General features: G+C 34.2%; 1 protein-coding gene across 1 annotated transcript in view; it reads left to right on the forward strand.

Annotated features, from left to right (window-relative positions):
* Positions 1 to 25,723, forward strand: part of Sec8 (exocyst complex component secretory 8) — a 70,274-nt gene extending 44,551 nt beyond the window's left edge. The window contains exons 11-17 of the mRNA XM_081767339.1: positions 5,267 to 5,444; positions 8,827 to 9,047; positions 11,017 to 11,239; positions 15,338 to 15,526; positions 20,172 to 20,336; positions 22,005 to 22,211; positions 25,152 to 25,723. Of these exons, the coding sequence (XP_081623465.1) occupies positions 5,267 to 5,444; positions 8,827 to 9,047; positions 11,017 to 11,239; positions 15,338 to 15,526; positions 20,172 to 20,336; positions 22,005 to 22,211; positions 25,152 to 25,319 (1,351 nt within the window). The 3' untranslated portion in view covers positions 25,320 to 25,723. The remainder of the gene's footprint in view (positions 1 to 5,266; positions 5,445 to 8,826; positions 9,048 to 11,016; positions 11,240 to 15,337; positions 15,527 to 20,171; positions 20,337 to 22,004; positions 22,212 to 25,151) is intronic.
* The last annotated feature ends 1,059 nt before the right edge of the window (positions 25,724 to 26,782 follow it).

Genomic DNA, 26,782 nt, shown 5'->3' on the forward strand with positions numbered 1-26,782 from the left:
CCAGTAAACCTTAGCCAAGACGGACACCCAACTGAATAAGGGGTTCAGCCAGATAGTTAGTAGACAACGTTCGCTTCATCGTATGGACTTCAGAAGCCGATAACCCACGAGGTTACTACTTGTCATTATATGTCACTACCGTTAATGTTTTACACTGGCAACAGAATGCTGTGACTGGACCATAGAAACGAGTAACATGGTGCGATGCAGGGTTGGCAAAAACCATGTTTAAAAAAACAAAACAATAAACCTGTTTTTTTTTGTTTGTTTGTTTGTTTTTTGTTTAAACCCGGTATTTTTTGGGTTTGAATCAGGTTTTTTGTTTAAATAATTTGCTGTATGTATTTATATCACATATATAGAGAAATAAGTTTGTTTCATCTTGGGTTATTGTGCAACAACCGGGTTATGCTGGAAAAGGTCACATAAGCTTAAAGCGGAATCAAACCGCTTCTCGGCTTACATCCGAGAGAAATTGTCCTCCATTTGAACTCGAAACCGGGACTAATTGACCACAAATGCGATATGTCTGCCGACTCACTCATGAACGACTCCTGGTAAAAATACGTTGTGCTGATCTTTAGGTACTTGTTAATGTAACTGTCAAGAGTCATTTCAGAAGGACAAAAAGATAACAAGTTGCACAAGTGAAACCATTATACAGAATTACATATGGACAATTTCAAAATGCTGCAGAGTACAGAAGAACTGATTTACTCCAAGTTAGTTCATTACGACTTATATTAGTCCAAGTTAAAGAAATACAACTAGAAGAAAAAGAAATAGACTTAATTTGCATATCAGTAAGAAAAGTGAATAAAGATACGAATTATTTGAGTCCACTTTGGCTCTGACCTATTTATACATAAATAAATACCAAAGATACTTCTGATTTCAATAAATGGCTCTCGTGGGATTTGTATGATCCCTCCTCCCCCCAAAACTACAGCATTTCGATGTATTTTATCAATAATAAACATTATTAGAACGAAACAATATTTAGAATTTTTCTTTGATTGAAATTGCATAACAATAATAACAAACTATTAAAAAATAACAAAAGAAGCATTTATAAACTTATAAAAAAATACAAAAGTTGCTTTTGTAGTATAATCTTTTTGAGTAATGAATGGGAAATTTAGGTCTGAATATAATACGAATAATATACGGGAGTGAAACGTAATAACCCATAATTGTGTGTTCATCAAGATTTTACGAACACACACTTTTACGAACATTTTTCGTGTTTTGCTTTAAACTAGTTTTATTTATTTATTTATTTATTTATTTATTTTTAACAGCTGGTTTAAACCAGCAAACCCTGGTGAGATGAGTCTCGTTTTCAATCTCATCACGCCGATAGTGATCTATAATTTGGTGCCAGCCCAACGAAATCATGTCAGGTTGGAATTGTACAAAATAACGGAGACCATGTTGATTTATAGAGTGCTTTTCTGTAAGTAATGTTTTGGACCTTTGGTACCTACTATTCACCCGTATTGTATCGAAGTACAAAGATCACCAGAGTCAACTATATCTTTATTTCTGTCATATGAATGGAGTGTACCAGCAGGACAACCACCCTCGTAACAGATCCCGGTTGGCCACCATCTGTTTGGAGGAGCATTCAATTTCTTCCTGCTGAAACAACCACCGAGAAGCCCGGATTTCAGTCTCATTGTACATCTCAGAGACTTATGCTATGGACATTCCCGGTAGTGTGTGAAACGAGTGGAAATTCAACTCAAAAGTTGTAATTTCAAAAGTAATAATTAGAAATGAAATATATTTTTCTTCTTTCTTTGTCAGTAACACATTGAGATGTTTGAATTGTGGAATTATCCAAAGAGCAATTTGTCAGCAGAGCGATTTGTCACAAATCACTCATTTCGATCACAGTTGTCCATTGTTAAGTTATGAGCAAATTTACGGATCTTTTGTCAGATGTAGCTCGAAATAGCTACAAATTTCATACGAATTGTAATTACAATAGAATCACAATAGGATCCCTTGTAATGCATTAACAGTTACAAAAATGCGTTGAAACTGGAATGAAATCTGGTACAATTGTCGAAACACTTTTCCGAAAGCAAATAGTCCTATTACAAATTAGTTATGGGAAAACTAATTTGTATTTCTCAGTTCTTCAGATAGTAGGGATTTTTTTTTCGAAAAATTTCCCTCCAGTTTTATCTCCGCGATTTTTTCTATAGTCCACCATTTTAGGTAAAACGAGGATTAGGCCAAACGAGTATCCTTATTTCGCCTAAAATGGCGGGAATAAAGCTTATCTTTTATCTGTCATAAAAGTGTCAGATAATTGGTTAGGCGAAACGAGGATTAGGCCAAACGATGCAAGATCTATTTAAATAGCCGTTTTCTTGAAATACAAAATCTTATCTTTTAGATAGTTGAAATAGGAAAAGAAACTTTAAACTCGATAGAATTGTGAGTTAAAGAGGTGCGTGGCCGTAGGCCAAGTAAAGGTGGGGGTGGGGGTGGTAAAGCCTCCAGCTGGCCAAATTCAGAAAATATGAAGAGCAAATGCACGAAATTCGCTGTTGATAGAAAGGCTAATATGTAAGAGATGCGAGGCCGTAGGCCAAGCAAACGCGGGGGTCTGGGGGGCGGAGCTCCCAGTTAGCCAAAGCTTAGCTTATATATATATATATATATATATATATATATATATAACTACATGAACTCACTGACACAAAATAACGGGTATTTCCGGTTGACGTGGAAAGTGAAATTTGTAATTTGGCATGATTGTAGCTTTTCGGGATTAACCCACAGAAAAATTGCCAAAAGTGAATATTTTCAATTTTTAGATTGCCTAAAGGGGAGATTAACTTTCCAATGTTATTTAAATGAGTTTTTTTTTTTAACTTGTAATCTGACGTTTTAGGTACTTAGAATTTGGAATAAAAACTTGAAATTTGGTATGCTTGCACATTTTCGTTATCGTTACCTAAGTAAATCACCAAAAATAAAAATTTTCAACTTTATAGTGTTTTTATGGGAACTGAACCATCTTTCCCATGTTACTTATATGGGACACCTTCTACACCAGAAAATTATTGGGTACTTCCTGTAAGACTACAGTGATTAAATTTGGCATGATTGTAGCTTTTCGGGACTAAACTAGAGGAAAATTGCCAAAAGTGAATATTTTTAATTTTTAGAAGGTATAAAGGAGGGATGAGGAAATTCCGCATATTATTTAATATTTTTTTTTGTTTGTTTTTTTTTATAAATCCTTACTTATTTACTTGAACGGTTTAGGTGCTTTATACCTTCGGTATGCTTGTACGTTTTCTATAGGATTATTTAACAAAGTCACTAAAGTGAAAGTTTCCAACTTGAGAGTGTTTTTAGGAACTGAAAAATCTTTTCCATGTTATTTATATGGGACATGTTTTACGCCAGGATTAGAATGATGAAATTTGGCATGATTGTAGTCTTCCGAGACTAACCCACAAGAAAATTTTCAAAAGTGAATATTTTTAATTTTTAGGGGTCCAAAGAGGGGGGGGGGGAAGAATGTAGAAATCTCTCATGTTATTTAAATAGGCGTTCTCTTGGGATACAAAATTTTGTCTTTTAGGTAGTTAAAATAGGAAAGAAAACATGAATTTCGGTAGATTGTGGATTTAAGAGGTGCGAGACCGTAGGCAATGTAAACGCGAGGGTCAATGGACGAAGCCTCCAGCTGGCCAGATTCAGAAAATATTAAGAGGAAATGCACGAAATTCACTCTTGATGCAAAGACTAATACATGAGAGATGCGAGACCGTAGGCCGAGTAAACGCGGGAATCGGGGGGCGGGGCCCCCAACTGGCAAAAGGCTAGTTTTTATATAAAATAACAAAATTGCAGAAGTATTTCACAAAACTGTCAAAATCTCATCCCAAAAGTAGATATTCTCATGCAAGTTGCTTGTGCAACATTGTGGGAATATTAGGAAAATATTTGTTTCGAAATATGAACAAAATCGCCTGAGTCGTTTTGGAGAAAGTAATCTTAAACAAACTTACCCCATGAGGAAACTGCCCGTTGTTGTAGGGAGTAATTTACGCAGCATTATAGAGTTACTAGTGAAATATTTATTTATGAGATACGAACAAAATCACCTGAGTTGTTTTTTGAAAAAATCGTCCGGATAAAGCTCACCTCCCAAGAATAAACTACTACTCATACAATTTTTCAGAACGAATGAATTATACCATATGGTCAGGTTATCAATGAAATATTTTAATATAAAACATGAACAAAATTGTCTGTGCCGTTTTTGAGAAAATCATCTGAAAATAACTCACTTCCAAGAATAAACTACTACTCAAATTTTTAATGAAATATTTATTTATGAAATATGAACAATATTGCCTAAGTTGTTACTGAGAAAATTGTCAAAAAAAGAAAAGAAAAAAACCCTCACCCTCAACAATAAACTACCTTTCTCGAGTTTTCTCAGAGAAATTACATATACCATTGTATGGGGTTGTTATTGAAAAAATGGATTTTCGAAACATAAACAAAATTGTTAGAGCTGTTTTTGAGAAAATAGCTAATTTTAATTTTCACCTTTCAGCTCGGTAAACTACCCTTATTTTTACGGGTAGGAAGAAAATTTGAAAAACCACTCTGAAGAATTACATAAAAACCTTAAATTTAAAAATTGGTCTCGATACGTTGAACGGTTTCTAGGCGAATGAATGTACATCAGGACGAACAGACGGATAGATGTCGAAAAATCATTTTGGATTTATTTATTTTTATTATTTTTTTTATTATTTTTTTCACGATCAACATACTTTCTTCTCTCCTTTAGACGTTCGAAAGTAAAAATTAAAGTGCCAAAATGCACTCATAGTGTAATTACGGCATTTTTATAACTACAAAATCATGAAAGAAATTACGGATAAAGAAAATTTGGTTTGATATGATTCCTCATTTGATTTTCTGTTTAATAAATAAGACACAGTCTTTCTTATATTGTATATCCAGCATATCTACGTTAAGATGAGTTTGAACATGGACACTATTTAACTATAATACGCAAAACTGGACTGTTTAGAGGTGATTTTGTGGATTTCTCTTTTCACTTCGAGTGTCTTTAGAAGTATATTGAAAACAGATAATTAAAATAATTGCAGTAGAAGTTTAAAATATAGTATTTCATAATAGTTAGGCTTATTATTTGAAGTTGGTTAATAAAATTCATGCTTGCTATTTCATTAATATGTGACTTATTTATTTAACACAGAAATCCATGCACGCTGAATGCTTTCTTGTCTGATTATGTAAAAGAAGTTTTCCTGGGAAGGCATCATGTATTGGTATCAGGAAACATTGAAGCTGCTACCAAATCACTTGATGCGTGGAGAGCGACAACGAATCAAGATGTTATAAGGGGCCTTGGTGTTTCAAGACCGTTGTTGCAGGTAACGTATCTACTACCTAGGTACTATTTTTCCAGAATGGAAGTTTGCGGGGAGAAAGATACAATTAAAGTTGTATATTGTCCAACTTCGCTGTTTTTGCTGCATTTGTGAGGTTAATTGCTTTGAAGTCTGTCCATCCTGACAAATGTTTTCTTACAAGGTTGCTTTGAAGAACAGAATTGTATGTTAGAAGGATAGCTTCTTTTTTTCATTTGAGAGACTCTTACACTACAATACGCTTCACGAATGGAGTTTGGTTGCCGTTCAGGTGGATATAGTAGTTGCGAAGTTGCCAGGTCTGGTTTCACGAGAAATTCTGCAACAGCATTTGTAGAAGTATAATTTTTCAACATATTTTTACAGGCTGTTAAGTATCACAACGTATAGTCGTATGTGGCACTCAGTTTTTTTTTTTTTTTTTTTTTTTTTTTTTCTTAGTTTATCGTGATATACTGAAAAGTTTTCCAGTAGTATACCTGAAATACTGGAAATATCCAAGTCAACTCCAGTGGACACCTTATTGATAGGCCTGCACAGTTTTAAAGGAAGTTCACTCGTCTTCATGCTTAATACCTTACGTCTGTTATAAGGATTCCAACAGTTATTGCACATATACTAGCTTTAACTGTCAGTTGGCAAATACCGTTAGGCCTAACGTGCTGCGATTTATATACAGACTGTAACGCCATCTCGTGTGAATCGAAACTTCTATACTTAAGTATTATCACTATGAAGCATTTTTTATTTACGTATTGTTTGATTAGCGTGAGTCCTATTCTTACATTGTTCCTCATAAACCATTCATGCACAAGCGAACAGCTTAAAATATGAAAGCTAAAGAGCCGAAAGCGTTTTATTGTAAAAAGTTACTTAGGTTAGGATTAGGATTTAAATTTGTGGGCTTTCGGCATCTATATAGTCATGTTAGCCCGTCACATATGAGAGATGACGTCCCTCGGCGATCACACTATCCGAGGAAAGGGAAAATGAAAGGATTGGGGAACGAAAGAAGCGACCTGGGACCTGTATGTTAAGTACCATCCCGGTATTTACCTGGTGTGAATGAGGAAAGTCCAGGAAAACCTCACTCAAGGTGGCTGTTCTGAAAAACTTTTACACTTTTTCGACTGAATGTCCCTACCGAAAAAGTTGCTTAGAGTTTGCATGAAATATGAACGCAGTGTGCGATGTTATCGAAGTGTGGCAGTATTTTCTATGTTTGTATGCTATCAAGGGCAAACAACATGTTAGTAAAAAGAGAAATTCTCCCCAACGTACTTGAAGTTCTGATGGCTTCAAATAATGCCTGCTTATAGTGGTCATGAGGAGTCGTGAACCTTGACCTAGATTTACCAATTTCATCACCCAATAAAACGCGAGTGTGTGTCCCGGTCGTCAACCCCACCCATGAAATTTTGCCAGCGTCGTCTTGCGCGCTATACGGCAAAAGCGGGTGAGGGTGCAGTGTTGTCGGATTGCCGCTAAATTTCTTTTTTTTTTTTAGTTTTTTTGTTTTGCTATTATTATTTTTACAGTTTAATTAAAATACTTGTCAGTGTTCGTGCTATAGTTATTTATTTATTTATTTATTTATTTATTTGTCGCTCGTTTACCATGTCGTCTTAAGTTTGACAACGGTATTGGTGCACTTCTGCTCTCAAGTGTACGTTCGGAAGGTACCTCCACGAATTGTATCGAATTTTTCCAATTCATCACACGTGACGGAAAGCAGTTTTATCATTCGAATAGCACACAGGCTTCACGAGTCATCGCGATCACTATAGCACCTTTAGTATCCTAAACTTCCGTGGTGCACGTCCGCCTTCGCGCGCTTAATCTCACTTTTCGTAGTATGTTATGGAGTAGTTCTTGTATTACAAACATATATGTTAAAAATGGAGAGTTGCTAATAAAACAAGAGTTTTAAAAACATTGTAAGTTAATTTTGTGGAAAAAGATGCTATATTTATTCTCGCTCAATTACACGATTTAAAGTTAGAATAGTATTACATTCTTTCTAAAGGTGAAATAGTTTTATTGTGTGTTTCTTATTGTGCGTTATAAAAGATTCCTTAACTGCGTGTGAAAATCATAATTGGTTCACTCCTGTACTGACAATACACGAAGCTTCAAGTGTATGTAAAATTTAAAGTCGATTAGAAGTGGATGCTTATTTTATTTCAAAATTTAAACTATACGGACATGCCAATAGTAAAAGGTGAGGGGGGGGGGTATGTATTATAGGTAACTAATAAAATATATTGTTTTAATTTTGAGGTCATCGAGTCAAATTGTATATTATTCTGTCTTATGAAAGGTAACTGAATTTTCTGACTAAATCTTAAAAAAAAAAAAAAAAAAAAAAAAAAAAAAAAAAAAAAAAAAAAAATTGCTGGTTGGTAGCACTAACAATTTGATACCAATACAAGTCTCTAGTCTATGAATTTACCCGTTAGACTTGGCAGCATATATGACCATGTTTCTCTTTTCAAAACTTACACAGAAGATATTCTATGCTTGACTTGTTTCTAAATTTGTTTGCCAATCTGTAGAATATTTCCATATTGTACAAGAATACACAAAATTGTCATTTTGTCTTTATGTTTATCTTGCAACTGATCCTGCTGTCGCTGCTCATCGATCGCCACCGGACTTCATTCGTGAAACTTATAATGATTTGATTCGAAATCCATATATATATTTGTAATTCTACACTGCCTGATAGAGAAAAGACTTGTTAATGACTTGCTGAGGAATCCGTTGATACTGTATTCATACATTTATCTAAGTAGGAGTAATACATTTTGTGTAAAATTAAAAAAAGAAAAAAATCCTGATAGTTTAGTAACATTGTGTTTATATTAGACGAATGAGGATCGTAAGTACGTGCTACTGTCGGCGAACATTTAAAAAAAAACTTTTTAATAAAATTATATATATACTCGAAATAATTGGAGATAATTAAATCAAAATATCTAAAATGGTATCTCTGGCGGAACACGTCACTGGAAACGGAAATAGTGTTGGGGTCTCTTGAAAATAGGGTTTACCGGTGTGGTGATAGAAGATTAATATCAAGTTGGATCTTGAGAAAGTGAGTGATACAATTTCATTTGTTTCATTTAGTACATATCATCCAGTGACAAGTTTTATTTGTGCGGCAATGAATATTTTCATAAGTACAATAAGGTTAAAAAAAAAAAAAAAGAAAGAAAGAAAAAAGAAAAAAAATATGATCGTGAATGATTTGCGAGAAAACAGAGAAGCACTTCATTTTCCATACCCACTCCTGAATTCTTTTGTTCAATCTTAATATATATAAATGTAAATATAAGTGTATAGCTTACGTGTTTAATGATTCATTTTATTTATTTCATGACAGAGCACTGTAAGTGTCGAAAGATGCATCCAGGACTTGAGAGACTTGATGCAAGCCTTGCCAGTATATGCAGAACATTTTCTGAACATGATTTGCAATATTTTGCAAAATTATCGTGAGACATGTCAAGCAGCATATAGAGGCATTGTTCAACCTGATTCTGAAGACAAGCGAATCATCAGTGCTACTTGGGCGAAAGATGAAGATATCAGTAGATTTCTTAAGTAAGTATTTGATATTTGGTGTTGTAGCATAATATTTAATTACTGGGGTATTGGTTGATTGCTATGTCGTAGAATCATACACGCATGCGCGCGCGCGCACACACTCACACACATCTATCTATCTATCTATCTTTATATATATATATATATATATATATATATATATATATATATATAGATAGATAGATAGATAGATAGATAGATAGATAGATAGATAGATAGGGTGTTTCAAAACAACACCGACAACGTTTGAGAGGTGATTCCTGACGCCAAGATAAGTCAAAAAGTATAGACCAATCTGGATGCACAAATGCTTCCTTTCGGAGTTATAGGCTACCGAAAACATGCAAAAATGAACTTTAAAGGTTCATAGCTCCAAAACTATGGGACTTACCGTAGTCAGGTCAAGACTTGACTTACGAACTAATATGCGCACTATCTAAAAATACATGTTTCAGAATCCTAAGGTACTCACGCAGCAAGTTTTGCAGAGGGAGCTTGGCTTCAGGCATATAACTTGAAATACTCACCAACTACCTCTATATAAATTGTTGCGGAAGTACCGAAGGATTCTGAAGCATGGATATTTGAATAGGACACATACTAGTTCCTAAGTGAAGTCTTGACTCGACTATGGTAGGTCCATAGTATTGAAGCTATGGATCTTTAAAGTTAATTTTTAATGTTTTCGGCAGCCTATAACTCCGAAAGGAAGCATTTGTGCACTCAGGTTGGTCTATACTTTTTGTCTTATCTTGGCGTTAGGAATCACCTCCCAAACGTTGTCGGTGTTGTTTTCAAACACCCTCTGTATATATATAGTAAATTAAGGTTTTCGTAGTAATTTGCGAAACACGTTTCAAATTTTCATCGCGAGTTAAAATTTTTGTATACTATTTTCCGTACCAATAAAAGTGGAATATATTTAGTATATTTAACAGTTTTATATGGATATGAAGGATAAAAATAGTTTTCGTATAAACAAGCAGGTGTGATAGTGTAAAGTAGGGAAAATGTAATGAAAAAAAAAGTACAAACTTTGTCATTTTACAGATTGCTTAAGGTAGTAGTTGACTTTCAATTATCCACATAGAGCTTTCTGTTAATTGCTAAATCCGTAATGCCGTCAGAAAACGGAAAATTGGTATTGTACAGTCCACGAAGTAAACATTTATATTATAACAAAAAAAAAAAAAAAAAAAAAGTTTTCATGTATATGTTAATTTGCTAACATATTGTAGCCAGATGCTACCTCGACTCAGTTCGTTTTTTATTTATTTATTTATTTATTTTTAGAAGTTGTAAACGGAACATTACTTTTCTTTCACCATTTGAATGAAAAACAATAGGATGTTCCAAAACTATTATTTATGTGCCAATGATATGAAGTAACTATGTAGATGTGTCATTTACAAATTTCTTACTAAAGCTTCAACCAACAAAAGAGCAGATAATGGTCTCTTCTGTTGGTTCTGTGTTTTCGCCTGTTATTTAATTTATCTGGTGCTAAACTCTCCGGTGCCACAGCCCATGAAGGGCTACGGAAGCCAGATGCATACGTTCAACAGGTTGATATGTAGTCAGCGCATCGCTTTCCAGGTGTTTTCATTTCTGACTTTCTGGACAGGACTTCGCTACCTCTTAATTCAGGTAGTTCTTCATTTGTCTCAGGATGCTGGGTTAATTCCGAAAACATGCAAAAATGAACTTAATACTCTCACTAAAAATACAATCAGGAACTTTCCTTTATTATATAATATGCGACGTTTGCATCCTTTGAGATAGGTGTAGTTAGTTGAATTGATCGACATAAGCAGTGCATTTAGGATTATCTTTCAGAACAAATCTACGGTATATACAATATATAAAACAATGTACAAGTTAGGATTTCGGCATGTCAGGTAATTTTAGGAAGGACTTGATTTCTAGCGTTAAACTTCATGTGATAAATATATGTAATTATTTGTAGATCCTTGCCAAACTGGAGCAATCTTCAGGCGGAAAAAGTGCAGCATTTATCCGGACAAGATGAAGGCGCAGAAGAAGAAGAAAGTCCGGAGGAAGTTCGTCAACGAAATGTACGAGAAGCTGAAATCCTCGCTGGGAATCTTGGAGACAGTGAAATTAGTATTCATGAAATTTTGTCGGATGTTACTCAGCTCAGGGGCCTTGCTCAACTTCAAGAAAGTATGGTAAGGGTTAATTGGTAATTGGTTTTCAATAAGTTGTCAAACTGAGATCCGCTGTATCGGTGAGGTGATACACATGTCTCATAGCAAAGCATTTGGTTCGACATCTGGTGCTAAGCATTATTAAATTTTTTCTTCATATTTCTACAGCCATAATGACTGTGTAATGCCGTGTATTCTGATAGAGTCGTTGATTCTCTTTGTGAAGCAGTAATAAAAATGTATTAGCATAAACTTGTGCACGTTTTCTGTCTTGTGTAATTTTCTCATTAATTTTGGAATGAGTGGTGTCCTTCCACAATATAAACGGCTGAGAATCTCAAAAAGACAGTTCTCATTTTCTTACTGAGTTCGGCTGCCAGCCGGTAAAATGACCTAGATGCGTTTCTCCTTATTGAGACTTACCAAACAAAGTATTGTTGAAAGAGGTGAAAAAGAAAGAATTTAAAACAATTCTAGAATTTTCGTATATACTATAATCATATTGATTATTTCCTATATTTAAAATATTTCGTGAGTCGATTATGGAGCTACTTTAATAAGAGGTAGAAAATTCCAGTATAGAAAGCCATAAATAATGGTGTGGAGACCCTATGCGCTTACCTCATATCGCCTAGTTTAACATGCGTTATTGGCCGGACATATTATTTCGTCGGCTTGGTACCAGATAATTTATTTTGCTTGATTTCTGTAGTTAAAAGAAATAATTGCGGAATACGTTAAGAAAAAAGATAGATTTTTTTCTCCTGTTGTACAAGTTAGCGTTCTTTCTTACACTTTCTAGAATGAGAAGCTATTAACATCAGGTAACATTTCAGAATATTATTATCAAATCATTGTATGAAAACTAGTTAAATAACACTTTATTCAGTTTTAAGAAAGTGAAAGTAAGCTCAGGGATATAGCGAGTCACTTTTTTAACTAAAAGTTACTTTTTTTCAAGTTGGTCACTAAAAGTTACTTTTTTTCAAATTTGTCACTAAAAGTTACTTTTTTGGGAGGTAGAGTGACTTTTTCGTGTGATTTATGTTTTGCATTGGCAGTTTTCTAAGAAAAATATTATAAAAATAAATGGAAATAGGCAGAAACTTGTTACTCATTACTCTCTGAATGCTTCAGTACTTGCTGCCACATGTGAAACAGTCAGCTTTATTCTCACTTCAGCTTTTATTTTTTCTAAAAAACAATGGATGGTTGTTGGATGCTTAAGCTCTCAAGGTGGGGTTGAGAACCCTTCTGTGTCTATTCTTTCTTCTATCATAATAGTCTTTTAGTTTTCTCTCGTAATAGTTAACGCTCCGCTGAACGTTGTGTGTGTGTGTGTTTGTGTGGTTCATTATGTTTGTCTTGTGTTATGCTTCTTGTATGTTCTTCTTAAGAGTAGGCGATGAATTTGAATATTTCATGGCTTTGAGAACTCTCAATGCTAAGTTAAATATAATGTCTGGGATGAAGAAATTCGGAAATAGGCCAGAACTGGTTCCAATTACTCAGAAGCTTCTTACATCTGCTAAGTCTGCTTACCGTAACTACAAAGCATACTTAGAAAACCTAAGAAAGGAGAAAGCTCAAAAAGAAGACGTAAGGTGGAGAAATTGACAATGAAAAAAAAAGAGGCATCATGAGTTTTTGTTCACTTTTTCGTGTGCTTTTGGTCACTTTTTGGTCACTATTTCGTGTGCTTTTGGTCACGTTTCAACTATTTACAAGAGACCAGACCACTATGAGCCCTGTAAGCTAGATTTTAATGTATTGTTACAACAATAGATTTCTTAAGTATTCAAATACATGTAACCATAACTACAACCTTTGTCAGAAAAGTTCCTGGACAAAGGTAGGAAAAAAAAAAAAAATAAGAAAAGAAAATTGCACTTACCAAGTAATGATCCTAGCTCCTATCAAAGTAGTCCCCTTGGCTATCTATACACAATTGACAACGTGTCTGAAAGTCTTGGAAGCAAGCAGGGAAATCTTCAACTACGATGCTTGTAAACTCATTTGTCACAGCCTGTTAGATGTCTGCGATATCTTGATGAAGCTTTCCTTTCAGTCACCTTTTCACTCGCGGAAACAAGAAAAATCACAATTTGAGAGGTCGGACGAATATGGCGGATGTGGGACAGCAATAACAGAATGTCTGGCCAGATACTGGGTAACAGGTAAAGTAATATGGGTCTTGCATTGTTATGCAATAAGAACCAGTCCTGAGTATACCACAAATCAGGGCAGCGACGTCGAATTGCTTGTCGCAAACGTTTCAAGATTTCGATGTAAAGAGTTTGGTTCACTGTTTGACCTGAAGGAACATACTCGTGGTGAACCAATCCTTTACTATCAAAGAATGCGATCAACATAATCTTTGTTCTCGAAGGTTGTCGTTTGATTTTATTCGAGGCTGGTGATCCATGACTCCGCTATTCAGCACTTTAACGCTTCGTTTGAGAGTCCTACTGATAGCACCAACTGTCATCTCCTGACGCAAATGTGGGATTACGTCTGGCTGTATGCAATAGTTCAGCAGAAATTCTTCGTCTTTCCTCTTTCTGTTCGTCTGTTAGTGAGTGAGGCACGATTTTTGCATTAACCTTCCGTTTCCCTAAATCTTCGCGTAAAATCGAAGACAATCGCGATTCAAATTCAGTTCTTCAGATATCGTACGCACAGTTACACGATGATCTTCTTGCAATAACTTCGTTACACGCCTTACGTTTGCATTGGTATGTGCTTTAGACGGATGATCAGCTCTGGGATCTCGCACTGAATCTCTGCCTTCACGAAACCGTCTGTACCACTCGAAAACCCAACTTCTTGAAAATGCCTCGCCTGCACATGCTTGCTTAATCTTGTCCCATGTTTCACTACGGGTTTTCCTGAGCTTAACGCAGAACTTAATGTTCACTCTTTGCTCACAATCAGCATCCATTGTGTCACCTTAACTAATGCGACAACAACTCGAACAGTGTGTTGCTAAACACAGCCATGCCACCTAGTGAGTTTCAGCGGAAACATGGCCAAGGTCATGTCAAGTAAGAACACATACCAGGTAACATAAAAACAATGTTCCTTTTTAGTATTGCAAACTCAGAAATTTTTTTAAAAAAATATATTGTCCTGGAACTTTTCTGACAAAGGTTGTAGAAAGTTTCTAATTTATTCTAATATATTTCATTAACAACTCTACAATACTGTGTAAATTTTATAGTAACAAATAAACAGAAAAGATTACAGTAAGAACAATGGAATTGAATTTAGGACACATACAAAAGTATTATTACATTAATGCATATATTTGGATCATATACTATGATCTTTGTTACTTTAATAATATTTGCTTTTAGTCTCTGACTAATGCCGATATTGTCAAGGACTGGACTTATTTCCCTTTGTGTTCCTAAATTCGCCAAGGTCATAGTCTGACATTTGGCGTATAACCTTTCAGTTTTGCTTTCGACATGATATGTTTAGCCACATTATATTTATCCAAACTGGATTCAAAACATTCTTCATGAACATCGTCAAAGTGGTTGTCAGCCTCCTAGGATGTCCGTACTTCCGTCTTATTGTGGGTTATAGAAGAAAAATCTCGTCCAGTTCTTTACCAGGAGGTAATGTGCCTAAGATCGATGACACATTCCCGCGTTGGGTGACGATGCTGATACGTTGGAAAAGGAATGCAGTAGCTCGGGGATCACCAGTTTTGATCGCTATTCGATGACCAGCTTCATTAATGAAATTAGATCCTTCGTGACCCCAAGACCCACTGGTTTCTATTGCTACTGTTACAAACTAATATTTGTCCAATAGGTTTGTGTATTTTAGTCTTTTGTCTGATTCTCTGTGAGCGGCGACGAGACCTGCCTGAATTGAAGAATGGGATAAGTTGGAAGGAGCAAACGTATCGGAACATGTGAAATCCCAGAGTAGTGCTTTTCCATTTTGCCACAGTACCAAGGTCATAAGTTATTATTATTATACTTACGATAAATACTTATAATAAAATTAATAACAGTATAAAATGTGGTTTATTCCTTTGTGTACAATTCAATATAGTACTGTGATAGTAAAACAGACTGCAAAACTTAAAATGTTGTTTAATCCAAGGAATGGTTTGCGTCTTCCATCATGTCGTTTGCTACCAGCCTGCCCAGACTTTCGCCATCTTCGCCTAGCGTCCAGATGAGCTCCGAAGGTGTTCCTGCAATGCCTGAATCTGCAATAGAAGCTTTAGTCCAACTGGGGAGAGAATTCGAAGATTTGGCTGATACGTGTCTTCTTGTTCTCCATTTAGAGGTATGTGTCGCGAAATTTTCATCCTCATGGATGATCTGAAGTTAGCAAAGTATTTGTTTCTTTCTAGATATAATACAAAAAAAAAAAAAAAAAAAAAAGTTTCATTTTTGTTTTGTTACTCTTATTTAATCTTTTGGATGATCTGAAGGTAATTGAAAAGCTTTGAAAATTATTATTACAGTATTATTATATATTCTTTTATAAAAATTTAGAAACAGTGCGTGATTGCACTGAAAGTTTGCAACGATGATAGTTATAGCTGGAGGTAGCCCTTACCTTTGTATTCTATTTAAAATTTGAGTTTATATAATTTCAATCCTCTCTGGAATCTTTGTCAGTGACACTTCCTTGCAAAATCATCTTAGAGTGAAGTAATTTTAGAAAATTGAAAGGAAGACAAATCATCCGAAAACAGTTGTAGTATATATCAAACTTTTTCGTCAAAAGATTAAAAATCACATGTTACTTCATGCAATGTATACCTTATAGCGTGCATTAGTATTATTAATGGTTTTGAGTAGGAAGTAATGAAACTTATGGAGATTCATCGAAGAATGAAAAGTGTTCTCTTTGAAGGTTTTAAATTTTGGTACACTTTGAAGTCATTTGATGTACTGTATATTATAGGACAAAATGATCCCAGATATAATATGAAACCTGATACATGAAATACTTACCCGCACATTTTTACATAATTAATATAACAATATTAAGAAGGTATATTGAGACTGTCAGTCTCGCTCATCATCAGAACATACAATACATAAATAGAAAGTACGGATCCTTTGCATTATTTTATTTCCAGTAGCATACTCCGAATTTTATTATAGAAGCCGCAGTTCCCTTCCTATTAGAATAATAATCTTATTGTGTAGGATAAAGAGGATCATTGAAATTTAGAGCTTTGGCGGTAGTAATTCACTGTCAGAAATTCTGCCTTTGCGAATTGATCCAAATAGAGTAGTCAAACGAAGAATATCTTGAGATAAGCCAGCAGCTGTTCTAATATTTCAAGCAGTGGAAATGACAATAATTAGTATGACAACTTTGACATTAGTTCCAGAGTGGCTTTAAATTTTGAGACACTGCAGTATGAAAGACAATGAGAAAATACCAAACTATTTTCCCTAGTTCGCCGAAAAAAAAGTGTACAGTGGTTTTTCGTAGGCCCGAATATGTTTACAGAAATAAAATATTTCCCCTTTTGGATCTGGGGAAGTATGTCTTTGGGAAGACTATGTGACGATAGAATACAGTATTGGAAGTTTAGCTTCAAAGATGAAGACAAGCAAGAGCAAAAGAATTAGCATGGAAAAGTAAAACGTACTGCCATGTTACAAGGAGAAAAGTCTTAAAAGGAAAAGAGATGGAGTAAATTATTCATTAGAATTTGTCAAGTTAGATTGGAAAGTAGTGAGGAATTGAGAAACGAAAGATATAGGATGTTCTACTCAAGTAATGAGAAACGCAGTTAGTGCTGTGCGAGTAATTCTGGATCAGCATCTGAAAGGGAAGGTAATGAAACTAGAATATTTTGATGATAAGGTTATGACGTTAAGACTTCAAGAAAAAGAGACCTCAGACATGCCACTGCTGAAACAACTGAAGAACAGAAGAAAATTATCAGAAACAGGAGGAATCATAGACAGGGAGGAGAAAAATACGTGCGTAATTGTAATGGGAAATTAAAATAATGTAGGGAAAAGAGATTAAGGTAGTGTCGTAAACAGAATGGTTCGGGCGAAGAAAATTGAACACAAGGAAGATTGATCAGCTTTTATAGATAGAACTCGCTTGTAATTGAGAATATCTGGTTCAACCAGCACAAGAGAAGATATATATATATATATATATATATATATATATATATATATATATATATATATATATATATATATATATATATATATAGTAACCTTTAGTGGATAACAAAATGGGAAATTTGTTCATACAAAAAATCAAAGAAAAGTTTTGAAACACGGAAAGAATACATACAGGTATTAAAGGCTGTTGGCAACACATTAAACTCTGTATGCATCTGAGTGCAGAAGAGTAATCGACTACTGCGAACAGAAGTGAAAACAATTTACGTAGAGAAGGTTTTTCTGTAGTAGCAGAATATCATATCTATACAATTTATTTTGCTTATACATACTTCAGGATATTACCGGGATCTATGGCCTTAAGCCCGTCACTTATGAAGGATGATATCCCTCTGCGAGCACAATAGGGAAGGGAAAGTGGAGAAGGAAGGAAGAAAGCGGCTTGGGCCCTGGAAGTTAGATAACATCCCGGTATTTGCATTGTGCCATCCTGACATGCAGTATGAAGGAAGAAAAGACCTCACTCAAGAGGGTTGGCCTGAAAAAAGCACTTAAGCTGGAATCGAGAGCGTTTGCGATTGTTAAGTGGGACCACTTCAGATCCATGCTAGTTGTAGATGATTTATCTTGTGTTGCGGAATCTGAGAGAAGAAATAATGTGTTAGAAAATTTTGTCTATCTTACACTTGGAGATTGAGATGAATTTCGAAATAATCGTAAATTCACTTTTATGTTGGTTGTAGAAATTAATATACGCTAATCTCTGTTAGCAGTTTTCAGACATCCAAGAAAGTGATTGAAAAATACTGAGTGAATCAAATATTCGATATACAATGTAAGATTGTTGTTATTGGATAATGAAGGGTTTACAATGCTTCGATGTAAGTTTGAGAAGGCGATATCCGAGATGAGGAATGAAAAGGCAGTGAAAGCAGATAATTACCCATTGAAATTGTTTGAATATAACAGTAATGAATACATAAGACGGGAGTGTAACGAAGATAATACATTGGGTAAGAAATTGAACTCGAAAAGCTGTAAAGACTACGGAACATATAGCATTCAGCAAAAAAATTTGCTTTGAACTGAACAAAAAGTTTATGGAAGAACAAATGAGGAGTTTTAGGAGGCACAGTTTAGGCTTAGAACGAGAAGAGTATAAGAAATGCTATTGGCTTACCAAAAGTAATGATTAAAGATATATAGAAAGAGGCAAGGAGATGTATATAGTGAGTAGTGAAAGAAAAAGTTGTTGACCTGTAAAAGTGTTGGTGGGAGTGCGGTTGGAATGGGAGGACCGAAGACTCACAAGATCCATATGTGAACCAACGAGTAAGAATGATAATAGGGGAAGAAAAGACGTGTAGAAAGTATAATGAGAATGGGAATTCGAAGGGACGATGTATATTATTTGCAAATGATATGGGCTTTTGTTGCGGAATCAGCAAAAAAATAAATAAATAAAAATAATTAAATCAATTAATAATATGGGATAGGCATATAAACTTTGAGAAAAAGTTAAGGAAATATGAGATGAAAAGAAAAATTTAAAAGACAGAAGTAGTGACATTTAGAAAGAAGTTTGTGGGTCTTCGAACAAAGTGATTCATAAAAATTTTTCATGTGAAGTATTGCTCCAGGAAATAGAATCATAGACTTTTGAGATGTGTGTTTGGAGAACATATTATGTTTATTTTTATTTATTTATTTATTTATTTATTTATTTATTTATTTATTTATTTTGTTTATTTATTTTTTAGGTTACATTCTACGATTTGTCCTTTAGTCTAAAGGAAACTCTAGCAGGATTCGAACCCTCGGCAAACAAGTTTTGCGATCGATAGCATAACGCTTAAATCATTCGACCATGTCAGCCGGCCGAAGAAGAATGTAAAGGATTAGCTGTCAAACGGAAAACTAATCACTAAGCGATAGAAATGATAAAAGACGAAAGAACAATACTAAATGTAATTAAAAAGGAAAAGAGAAGCTTGCTGGAACATTTTCTGACCGTGAACAGTATTCTGAGGGAAATTGACAGAAGATAGGATGGAAGAAAAATGGGGAAGGGAGAAAGAAGCTACAATTCATGGATGGTACCAAAATGAATAATTACTACATCAAAACAAAGAGAATATCTGAGGAATATAGTGCATGGAAAGTTCTTAATTTGCTGCAAGTAATCTGTCAATGGTCTTGTGATGATAATGAGCCTTGGTTCAATTATTATATGTGGAGTGATGAAAATAAGCTGTTTTAATTGAAATGAGACTATGCTGTGTTATAAAGCTATTAATATTATACAACATTAACAAAATCGTTGGAGTCGGTTTGGATGAAATCGTGCAAAAAGAAAAAAAAAATAATTTCCCATTAATAAAGTAACTACCGTTTCTAGATTTGCTGAGAGGGATGAAGTATTCGATGTAGTAGTCTACTTCAGCAGTTTTCAACCACCAGTCTGCAAAATTCTTTTATTTAGTGTCACTAGCAGTGTAGTGCTTTCAATTGTGCCGATCCCCAACGTATCTCCGCCATTTTGTGCTTCAGAATATCGAAAGGTTGGAAACCAGTGGCCTACTTAATAAAATATGAAGAAAATTTTCATTTAAAAAAGAGAAAGAAAACACCAATAAACTACCCTGTGTATCATAGCCTTCCGAAACGTTATTACTAATAAATGCATTTTCTATAATTCGTTTCCGTGCTGACAGGTTTCATTTTCGTATTTTTTTTATTGTGTGGAAGTAACACATTAGAGTAACAAGTGCGAAGAATTTTTAACAATTAACTAAGCTTTTGTTTCCCTTTTGTTGATTTAGGTAAGAGTTCATTGTTTCCACTATTTGTTACCAAGAGGCAACCACAATAGATTTACTACTGGTGGAGATGCTCAAGAACCTGATCCTAAGGTGATTGAACTCAGCAGGGATCTAATAAGCATCGACGAAGCAATGAATTCAAGTTTGCAGCCAAGAAAATCTAAGGTATGCTATTACTTCTTTTAATTTTGAAGTAAAGAAACAGACAAGTTTTTGTGCCTATGAAATACAGCTTCTTGGTTATATCTTATTGAAGCAAGCTTCTGTCATTCGACTCTATATGCATTTGTCGATCTTTCTGCCTTGTGATACCTTTCGTACAATTTAACTGCTTTTAATTGAATTTAAAATATACTTTATTTAAGACTGATTGCTTGGAGTTGAAATCTATCAACAATAATAAAGAAATAAAGTCAATAATAAAAGAAAAATTCGTAATTTTCATGAAACCACATGCATTTTCTTTGAGCTTTTTTGAATTAAAAACAATCAAGGATAACGTATGGTTTCACCGCAATTTATTAAAAGCTTCCAGCGACAACTATCGTTAAAAAATATTCCTTTTTTATTTTATTTTATTTTATTTTATTTTTTTTTTTTTTAATACAGAATTTCCAATTACCAGTTATAAACGATCAAGTATAGCGGAATGAATTCATTCCCAAAGTTAAGAATGTGTCTCAGGGTAACTTCCAGTGTTCATGATAAATGGCGTGCATTTCCTCTTTGAACTTTTAAGAATTTGGTTGAGATTGAAATCGGTCAAGATAAGATGGTGAATTATCCGTAATTGAAAGAAAAAAATCCTACTGTGCACGTCACACTATTCACATGCAATGCAAAATTTTGCTGTTGCGCATTAATTGCTGTGGATGATTTGTGTAAGAATGTTGCTGAAAATTACAGCAGTATCATTCTTGCTGGCTGATATTGTCGGGCGGCCCAAGACCTGTATGTAGTAGGTTTGAAACCCGCTTAGGGCATGAGTCCTATTCAATGTTCTTTCACCATTAGTTTATCATTGTTTCTTTGGCTTAAAGTACATAATTGAAGAACGTAAACCTCAGAAGTAAAAGAGAATAAATTAAAAATAAAATATATATATATTTTAAAAATCTCAGATGTGCGTTGTAAAAGTAGAGATTCTTCAGGGGAAAGCAAAATAAAATGTCTGGATTTTGGCAAGAAAGGAAAGAGCTGTTATTTCTGATTATGCTGCGTTAAATTTTTCTTTAAAATACAATCTGAATGCAGTGGTAATTGAAATTTAACGTTTAAAATAGGCATCCTTACAAAACTTTTTTTTTTTTTTTTTTCCATATTGTAGCAGAATATTTAAATTTATTTAAATATTTTTACTTATTTTAATTCAGATCACAATTTAGTTTTGCAGTGTACCGATATTTTGTTAAGCCATGCTTGATTACATATCCCGGATGAATGCACGTGGAGTAACAGTGGACCGTACTGATTACTGTAGATACAAACACATTAGGTTGCCATATTGCTAAAAAGTGAGCTATGTATTTTATAAATACAATACAAATGTAATTGTAATCTTTAGGAGGAAAGTAGAAACTGGAAAGAATTAAAATTGTTGACTCAAGAACTTTAGTAAAAAGTGATGGAGAATATTGTTATGTGAAGAGTAACGGGATAATTACTAATGGAACGTAATAAACACATTTTTAATTAACAAGATAGTTGACGCATATAAATGAGATTGCCAGTGTATGAAGTACATTTTAGAACTATATAATTAATTAACATTACTTTATGAAATTTGTAGCATTAATTACAATAACATTGACAACTTTCCTTTTTTTCTTTTAGTATATATTTGAAGGACTAGGACATCTTATTGCGAAAATACTGATCAGCTCAGCGCAGTACATCGAGAGGATAAACGAGAATGGAATACAAAAGATGTGTAGAAATATTTTTGCCTTGCAGCAGACCCTCACCAATATTACTATGGCGAGAGAAGTTGCATTAGATCATGCACGACATTATTTCGAGCTCTTTTACATGTCTTGTGAGGTATGTGATTAATACGTTGTGACGAATCAACGTATAAGAGGTGTCATTAATTTGGCTAATATGAAATTGGAGATGATAATGTACTCCTTAAATTCTACACCTTTTATATTATAAAAATTAGTTGTTCCGCCCGAGCCTTCTGCTTGCTGTCCATTATAGGTTAAAATCGTCCCTAATTAAGATCTCTGATCATTTACATTAACATTTTTTCAGTTTTCTCATCAACCCCCCCCCCCCCCAGACTCCATACTCTGCGTCAATGCTATACTCTAGTTCAAAGACCTTGCTATACAGGAAAGTGATAATGTTGTTAGCGACAGCTATCGGTGTGACTTTATAATTAAGATTAGCATGACACACAACCTGAAACGTTTGCCGTTTATTATTAGAATACAAAAATTCATTATAATAAATTATTATTATTATTATTATTATTATTATTATTATTAATTTACTATTCTGGATTATAACATTGTATTTATCTGGAGGCACTTTGGCTCAGTGGTAGAGTGTCAATTCTGGTGCAAGGGATCCCTGTTTCGATTCCAGACAGTATGACTTTGTGTCCGTAGGTTTTCTCGGTGTTCTCTCGTTTCCTCTCACATTTTCATTCCACCAATTATTCTATTAGCATTCACTTTTCGTTAATAATCCAATCCTTTAGCCTAAAGAATATAACCATAGTACGTAAAAATTAGAAATTTCATTTCAATTTAATTTCATTCATTGGTTTATCAGAACTATCTTTTCTGTGAAATGGCGAATATCAAAAAATAGTTTCCATTAATACGTAAATGTAGATAATCTGTTAACAAAACTTACAAAGGCAAATCCGTGTGCAGTTTTTATAAGTATGAATGGATAAATATTCTGTTGTATTTACTTTTGTGTTCTTGTAAATGATGATCAATTTGCTTGTATATTCTCATCAATATTTCCGGCATGATGCACGAATGCCTTTCATCAGGATGTTTTCTAAGCCAAATTGTGAAGATGTTGGGTTATTCACATTCTAGGTCTAGCACTTCAGTACCAATAACCAATTTATAAGTCAGTAAATTCGGGTATTTCACCAAACAACGAAAATACTTTATTACAATATTTCATGTACACCAGGGTTAAAAGTGGATCTGAAAAGGTAGGGGAACTCGTGACGTCACGCCGTCCCCCGTGTCAATCTTTGCTCATTGTAATTTTTCACGAAGAAGTGGTGGGACGCTATAGATATTTTTTGGAAGTGGGGGAATGACCTTTCGCGTCCCTCCTCACTTTTACCCCCTGATGTACAGTGTACACTTCCTGCTTTTATGTCTATGACCAGAAATGCGTCTTCTGGTTAACATAACCTAATAATTCTTTTTTAGGCTATCTTTATCTGTGTTGTAGTAACTATTCCAATGTTAAATTTGTGCTCTTTTATAACCTATATTTCCATTACATTTGCAGTTAGATCACATAAAATATTAAACAAAATATTTGAGCTGTTTTAGTAAGTGATATAAAATCGAAAATAGTGAACCTAACTATATGTTACACAGAAATCAAGTTGTCTAAAAAGTATTGAGTCTTTTGAGGTCAAAATTGAGGATACATGGCCACCCACCTGTTTTTGGGAAGCCCTGTACTCTAATCCACATCTGGCATTAAACCACACAAATGTAGATTTTCTTTGGCCAATTAAGATCTTTGTTTTTAAGGCAAACTATTTGAATTTTTTACGCACGGTTTCAAAAATATAGCATTTTTAATAAAGAAGAGTGGCCAAGATGTTTTGAACAAGACTTGCAAGGTGAAAACAACAAATATGATCGTCAACAGGAGTACAAACCAATACGTGACTCTATTAGTGACTTGTTAGGGCTACTTATTGTTCAGAATAGATTGTTTATTTGGTTCCTTTTAAACGAAATTCTCAGTTATATACCTCCTAAGTGACTAGTTTATCCGTAACATAGCTAAGGCAGAAGATAGTCGAAACTGCGCGGCGATTAAAATTTATTACGTCCAGCTTTATTACCTGATTGATGTTATTAACTGATAGCCCCAGCGAGGAAAATCTACTTCAGTATATATAATCTTCTCAGTATATTCTCTTGTTTAAATGGAACTTCTTAGAATTTATTAATTTACACTGAAGTTCGCTGGGAGCGTAATACTGCAAATTATGAATACGTAAAAATATCAAATAATACTTTTAATACTTTCGACAAAGTGGATACTTTCAAATAACTAGGATCAATATTAACAGTCCAAAGCCATATCCACAAAGAAATTAAATGTCGAATGAAAGCAGGAAATTCATGTTGTTATTTAGTTCAAAATCTTTTGTCACGAATTCTGTCGGGGGATTTGAAGCTTAAAATATATAAAACGATAAACATGCCTGTTGTACTGTATGGTTGCTAAACATGATTAGTCATTCTGAGGGAAGAACGCGACCTGAAAGTATTTGAGAATAGCATCGTGAGGTAAATATTCGGACTCAAGAGAAACGGGAATGGGGAATGGCGGAAACTTAATAATGAAGAACTGCTTAATTTATACCGTTTACCAAGCATTGTTAGAGTCAACAAGTCTAGGAGGCTCAGGTGGGCAGGTCATGTAGCCAGAATGAAAGAAAGGAGGAACGCTTTCAAAGTTGTGTCTGGAAAGTTAATCGGGAAACTACTTTAAGTCCTAGGGGCAGATGAGAAGGATAATATTAAGATAGATCTTGTAGAGATAGGAGTACAAAGTAGAAAGAAAATCCAGTTGGCTAAGAACAGAAGTCAGTGGAGAGCTTTTGTGAGCGCAGCATTGAAACTCCAGGTTCCATAGGCCATAGAGTTTGGTAGTTAGTTAATTACTAATTTACGTAATCGTTTTATGTTCTAGAAATAGGTTGGAATTGTGTTGAGTGCAACATATGAAAATTGAAATTTGTTATTGATATTTTCCCAGGAAATACTGAGTGGAGTAATGGAGAAAGGACCACAGTTCTCAGAACTCGAGTACATGAATGCATTCCAGCTAATTAATCGAAGCCAGTCTGATCCAGATCACGGTGCTATTAATGTCCATTTACAACGACTGTCAGAAATTCTAGGAGAAGTTGGAGTAACAGTATGACGATAGTTATGATGACTGGCGCACAGAAGCGGCAACGACACTTTCTGTAATGTTTACAGATCGTGTACCACCAGGCAATAAGTAATGTGTGTGGACGAAATACAATGTTTTATATATGTAATATACAGGAAATTTGTATATATGATGTTGATGGAATATGAGTATAAAGCATACTATGTAAATAAAACTAATGGGAAGCGACTATGTAAATATAGTGTATACAGTAACTTAATAGATACTAATATTATACTGCTCTGTTTATTCGATAGCTTTAAAAACCGTTAATTATAATAAGGAACATGTTACCAGTATTAAGTATTTTTTATACTTGCAATCTGATATATCTGTAATATAGTGCAACAGTGATAGACACAATATTAACAAATAAATTATTACACAATACATTTGTTCGCCTACTTGTTTTTTAATGGGGGGAAGGGTAATAGTAAGAAGTACAGTGAAATCTTTGTGATAATTTACTTTACTCTTTAAGATTCTGTATATTCATGATTAGACATCGGATTTTTATGCAAATGCATATTTTGTTTGCTTATATGCATCTCAGTTAAACTTGGTAGGAGTTTCTAACAACAGTAATAAAGCTCGAATTTAAAGTTTTATAGTGCATATAAATGCATATTGCAAAGGTTAGAGCATATATTAGTGCTTAAGGGAATATTCAGCATATTCTGTAAGTTTTTATTTCAGATGTGTACTTATAGCATGGAATGAATCCAGTTTTAGTTTGTGTTTTCAATACATTTAATGTCTATGCAACAGAACGGGTTTTTGCCTGAGAGGGTGGAAAAATGCCTAGTTTATGGAGGGCTAATAATGTTAGCAACCGATCAGCGGAGCAAATACGCATATAATTGCCAAGACGTTAAGAGAAATCTAATAGATATTGTAATATCGTCTCCACATCAATTCAGAAACAAGAGACACGAGGAATTCTGCTCAGTGAATGCTTAGTTCTAGTTGAAGTTCAGCACGAGCTCCAGTCAGTTCCTGGTAAATTTGTAAGCTCTATGAAAGAAAAAAAAAAAAAGACAGATGTTATTACCAGAAACTTCGATTGCTAAACAGTTAAAGTCATGGGAAAATACCTTCAAAAGTTAAATTTCAACATTACAAAAAATATAGATACTAAAATTGCTGCTCTGTGTAAATATTGTCCAGTAACATCTATTGATGTTAAGTCATTTTGTGGCTACAAATGTCACAGACACCAAAAAACGAAGAGAAGCATCTTGTGATATACTATAACGCGAATTACGGAAAGGACTAAATTATTAAATACGATTTTTTTTTTTTTAAACTGGAAACGTTTAGAAAAGTGAGGCTTCTATTATTTCGGTAAAGTACACCTGTTTCAAAAAGAATATACGTATTACGAAGAATTATTTTGTCCAAACTATCGATCGCTACGCCTCGGCTCGGCTATTGAAGAAACGAATACATAG

Source organism: Thermobia domestica, chromosome 1, assembly GCF_964235325.1.
Source record: "Thermobia domestica chromosome 1, izTheDome1.hap1.1, whole genome shotgun sequence".
Classification (NCBI taxonomy): domain Eukaryota; kingdom Metazoa; phylum Arthropoda; class Insecta; order Zygentoma; family Lepismatidae; genus Thermobia; species Thermobia domestica.